At 34.8% G+C, this 5292-nt stretch overlaps 1 protein-coding gene across 1 annotated transcript; it reads right to left on the minus strand.

Moving 5' to 3' along the window:
• Positions 1–2604: 2604 nt before the first annotated feature.
• Positions 2605–5048, minus strand: LOC139893638 (patatin-like protein 7). The gene is made up of 2 exons (XM_071876816.1): positions 3948–5048; positions 2605–2874 (listed from the first exon to the last, which is right to left on the minus strand). The coding sequence occupies exons 1-2, from the start codon at positions 5046–5048 to the stop codon at positions 2605–2607; spliced, it is 1371 nt and encodes a 456-aa protein (XP_071732917.1).
• Between the last annotated feature and the right edge of the window lie 244 nt (positions 5049–5292).

Consider the following 5292-nt stretch of genomic DNA (forward strand, 5'->3'; position numbering starts at 1 on the left):
ATTTTATTTGTTGAAGATCAACGGTAAGTTACTGACTCGTTAAAAACCTTGCTAAAGAAAACCCAGCTATATTTTTTTATTAAATTATGTTGTCATGATACCTCATACTTGCACTATTTTTAATAGCAAAAACACAATTTAGTCATTATGTTTTATTTAACTTATGACATGTTAATATTCTCCCTGTTCTATTTTTATTGTTCAAATTATTTGTATCTGTACAAAAAGATTGTCAGCTTAACAGAATAATGCCAAAAAATATTAAAGTTAAATATTGCTCTAACTTTTTACTAAAAAACATATATGAACAAAATTACTTTTTATTCAACTTATCTTTTTTTTTTTTTTTTCTTTCTTTCTAACAGCAGTATAAGATCACAGAAGAGGACTAACCACCCACGCGCGTTCATCTCCCGCAGTCGCATAACCTGACCCCAACTGCTGTCTAGGAGGAAACCAGGCGCAATCTGAGGGCATGGGCGGTAAAACCCCTCCCCCCTACTGCCCCCACAACACGATGTGCGGAAGGCACTCTTGGGTGAAATTCAAGGGAAATGAGCAACCTTGTGTGCAATGTTGCACCCCACGGAAGTTGAACTCCCGACCTCTCGCTAAGAAAGTCAAATCACTACCGCATGAGGTACAACACAAAGTTTTTATTCAACTTATCTTAATTTACAAAGATGAAAGTTATTGAATATAAAAATTGGATTCATGAAATATATGTTGAAACTTATACAAACACATGTTAATTTATGTCAAGCTTGCAGCGCCAACGAGTGAAAATAAGCAAGTCCACGAGATTAGTCAATCAATTTTAACAAACATACGCAACAAGCATTGGTCACAAATACCATTAATCGCATCTAAAAACGAAACCCATTAATGAAATTTTGAAGTGGACACTTAAAGAGGGCTTGACTCTGCGATGTAATGCGGTTGTAACTTTGCGATGATAGGGTAGTCTGGATTATTCTTTATTCGAACTTGTGTGGGGTTTGCGGTGAATTTAGCTGTTTGGTTACAATTTGATTTTGATTGTTCTTGGGACTTTGATGATGATGGGTCTTGGGACTTGATAGTTGTTTGGAGTTTGAAGATTTTCAATTGGTGTGAATCACGTGTTAGCTTTCAAATAAGTTTGGGTCAATTTGTTTAATCTAACGATATTTTGCAATAGTTAGCTTGAAGTTATTGATGTATTTAGTTTGTATCATATCCACATCAAAGTTTGATCAAATAGATCGTATGATCTTGTCAATTATATAAATAAATTGTAACAGTATTAAATTTTCTGATTTATTTCAATTTAGTTCTGATTTTTGTCTACAAAATACTTGTTTACACATTATCAAGTGTTTTTAGGACTTGAATGAATAAAATAAAAACGGCATATCTAAAATTTAAATGTGATGTCACATTATTTCCCAAATTAGTCCCCAATGTATCACAAGATTTCCAATTCGACCCTCATAAACTTCTACAAAGTAGCTTTTGTTTGTTTCCTACTGAGGCAATGCACAAAGTAAAGAAAGAGTAGACACCCATTGTCACACACACCACCATAATGTTGTACAACTGCAGGCAAAAACAAACCTTACTTTCTTTCTTACCTTTCTACCTTTTTTCAGTTTTTAATCTTCTTCTCCTTCAAAAGTAAAAACCTTTTCACCATCCTCTGCATTCAAATTTAATTAATTCACATTAAATGGTGATTACCTCATGGAACAATATGTATATTGGAACAAATATAAAACAATAGTTTAGTTTAACTTTAAGTCTTTAAAGATGTGCATTAAACAATAGAATCACTATAAGAAATGTTCCAAGTATAGCCCGACAAAAGTGTCCTCTAATAATATATAAATTTCTTAACTTTTCATGAAATTACTACAAGAAAATACACAAGGAAGAAATATAAACATGAGGATGATGGGTCACACTACCAAGAGTCCAATGCCTTTTCAACCCATCCCCCCACCACAATCCATACCCTAACAAGATGGTTTACAACATAACACTTGATGAAAATGACTAAAATATCCTTGCATTTATCAATATGTCGGTAGATAAACCAACATATACTTATTAGATTCTAATCTCCAATACAAACAAGCATTTGCTAGGACAACATGACAGATATTGAATTGTGCAAGGTGTGCAATTGCACAAGGCCCAACATCTGAAAAGGACCAAAATATCTAACCCAACATTACATACCTAAGTTCATTTATTTATTGATAACTAAGATTTAAAATAGAATACCTACTACTACCGCTACCGCCGCCGCGCCGCCGCCGCGCCGCCGCCGCCGCCACCACCACCACCACTACTACTACTACTATTATTATTATTATTATTATTATTATTATTATTTTTATTATTATTATTATTATTATTATTAATCTATCTATGAACAACTGAAAATTTTAATAATAAACTAGCAACATGCTAGTGAAAATTACAATGAATTACATAGCCAAATGTTCCATGAAGGAGCATGTTTACTTCTACTTTTTAAACAAGAAAACGAAAATGTTATGTAATTGTTAAGATTTTTATGTTAAGATAAGCATACCTTTTGTACACGATATGCGCGCTTATTTACGTGCGTTTGGAGGTGGCTTGCTTAAACGCAATAGTGGGAACAATACGAGAACTCCTCATCTGATGTTCTAACACAAGTTCGCCAGCAAACCATTCAAGTTTCTCATAATTGGTTTGGTCTCCAATCCTTTTACCCCCAAACAACATCGATTCAACGTTCTTTTGTCTAAGCATTTCATCGGCTCTATCAATAAGCGTTTTAACATTGGTTGGACTCGGATCTGAATCAACAACAGGCCCATAACGACCAATACCCGAACTGTTTGCCTATAGACATAACAAAACCAATAAACACCAAAAATTGAAGACCAATCAACCGACTCAATACATTAAAAAAACTCATCCTGAAATAAGTGACAACACAATTGAAGCACATGATACATGAATCATGGCTTTTTTCAATTGTCTACTTTCTACCAGGTACCAACCTTAATAGATGTCCTTGACATCCAAACACAGTCTGCTCTAATTGAATCTGACGTCATGACATACAATGCTACAAAAATCACTACAGTATACTACATAAAAAAGTAAAAGACATAATTTTGACAAATGAAATTTATTTAAATGTTATATGCCACAAAAGAAAATTTAGCTAAAAAAAACTATGAGCATCATTTCCAACACCCATTTAAGCATATTTCCTTCCCAAAGTAAAGAAACCTTGTTTACTTAATTAATTATGTAAATATGAGTTATAAACATCATGTTTTTCATCAAACATATTCTCCTTTCCAAGATTTTAATGACATTGACATTATGCATACCTACCAAAAGTATATAAGAAAGTAACCAACAAACCGATAAACATATAAAAAATTTAACGATGATTTTTATTCAGATATAAGCAGTTTTTAAAAATTACGAGTATCATATAATCTTTTCAAACACATTTCTCCCAATCTGAAACCTTCTGTGAGGATATATCATAACACTAACTACTAGGCTATTTTAGGATTAGGATGGTTAGAAATAGAACTTAACCAACAACATTATTATTATTAAATCAATTTCAGTTAAAAAGTAATTATGTATGCTACAAGGCTATGCCAATAAAACACATGTAATAAGCAGTTTATCTTAGAGAAAAATAATAGAAAGGTTTATTTCTAGTCTACCAAAAAGGAATACTAGTAGCTAATTACACATTACACATTTTAATTAATTAGAAGCTGGAAACAGCGAGACGTCTAAATGTCTATAATTATCGCAGAAGTATAATTTAATTTGGTTTGAACATTTAAGAGCTTTGTTAGTTTGATAGGGTCCCTTTTGATATACACACAATATACAATTTTGTGTTTTAACCGAACTTTTAGCTAGTGGAACATGAAATATACCTGAATACGAACGTAATTACCAGATCTGTTTTCGCCAAATGCCATGGCGATCGCATGGTCTACCATATCGGCTGAACTATCACCCGATATTCGAGCCATGGGTCGAGCCCAATCCTTAGCCTTCCAATTCCTCACTTGATCAAAATCATAGTTACCTTCCGCAACCTGACCCGATCCTAACGAAAGTACCAAAAGGTCCTCTACACCTCGAACCAACGGAAACTCTTGTTTATTATGTAACACGTGTGTAATTGCGGCTGCAGTCGGGTTACTCATAGCTAACCCACCGTCAACCGCAACACACAGTGTTTTTCCATTAACCGAATTCATTTGAACCGGTTGGACCACGTCCGGTTCTGCTGACGTGGCACTACACACTTCCCATAGATGAAAATCAAAGCTGTCAGTTTCCAATGCATCAGCTCGGGAAAATAAAAATGGTGCTGAGCTGAATAAATCATAACAAGGAATTAAAACTGGTTTTAATGTATCTTTTAAAGTCAAACTCCTTCCGTTGACCACAAACGCTTCCTTCATTACTTTCTCAAAACCTGCCGTCGCTCCTCCGCCGCAAAAAAACTTTCTAAGAAAACCACCGCCGCTTCCACCGCCGTCGCCTCCGTACAACCGCTTTCCATTCTCCGCCAAAAACCGCCACGTATCCTCCGCTTTAAAAATCGGAACTCTCTGATTCCTGCTTCCAAACAACATTGCCGTAAACACACCTCCAATGCCGGTTCCGGCAGCCACGTCGATATAATCAGCGATTCTCGCGTTCGGATTACCAGATTTCAGTTTCAACGCGTTTTCGAGATAACCTAATGCTTTTCCGGCGAGAATATTCCGCATTCCACCGCCGTCAATCGATAATACACATACTTTACCTCTTTGATTCTTCATCGCTTGAAATACTCCGTCGTCTTCCGCCGCCGCCGGAGTAATAGAAATCTCCGGCGACACTTGTATAGGTTTCCAAAGCTTCCGATCATCGTAACCGAATAAGAATTTGCTTTCGAGAATTGAAAATATCTCGTAGCTGAGCTTATCGGTATCAAATCTCGGCTCCTGTAACAGTTCTAACGATTCACAATTTGAATCCATTAGTAACAACAGCTATCTAATATCTTCTATATCTATATTATATATCTATATCTAATAAGAAATTGAAAAGCTTAGGTACGGGTAATCAAATAGGATGACAGTATGTCTATTTCCGGAATTTAATTTTCGGAAATATATTGCTTTCAATCAACTAGAAAATTAAAAAAAAATTAGGTAAATCTCTCCCGCCAAAACAAAATTATGATTGACTTCATTTCACAAATTCGTAATAAAATGTGTGAAA

The sequence above is a fragment of the Rutidosis leptorrhynchoides genome, chromosome 2 (assembly GCF_046630445.1).
Source record: "Rutidosis leptorrhynchoides isolate AG116_Rl617_1_P2 chromosome 2, CSIRO_AGI_Rlap_v1, whole genome shotgun sequence".
Classification (NCBI taxonomy): domain Eukaryota; kingdom Viridiplantae; phylum Streptophyta; class Magnoliopsida; order Asterales; family Asteraceae; genus Rutidosis; species Rutidosis leptorrhynchoides.

What these genes read in the sequence shown, in the direction of transcription:
- LOC139893638 (XM_071876816.1), bottom strand. Translation starts at nt 5,048, where the DNA reads ATGGATTCAAATTGTGAATCGTTAGAACTGTTACAGGAGCCGAGATTT. An exon ending in GTAATTACGTTCGTATTCAG is followed by an intron (nt 2,875 to 3,947) that starts GTATATTTCATG and finishes TTATGTCTATAG; the next exon opens with GCAAACAGTTCGGGTATTGG.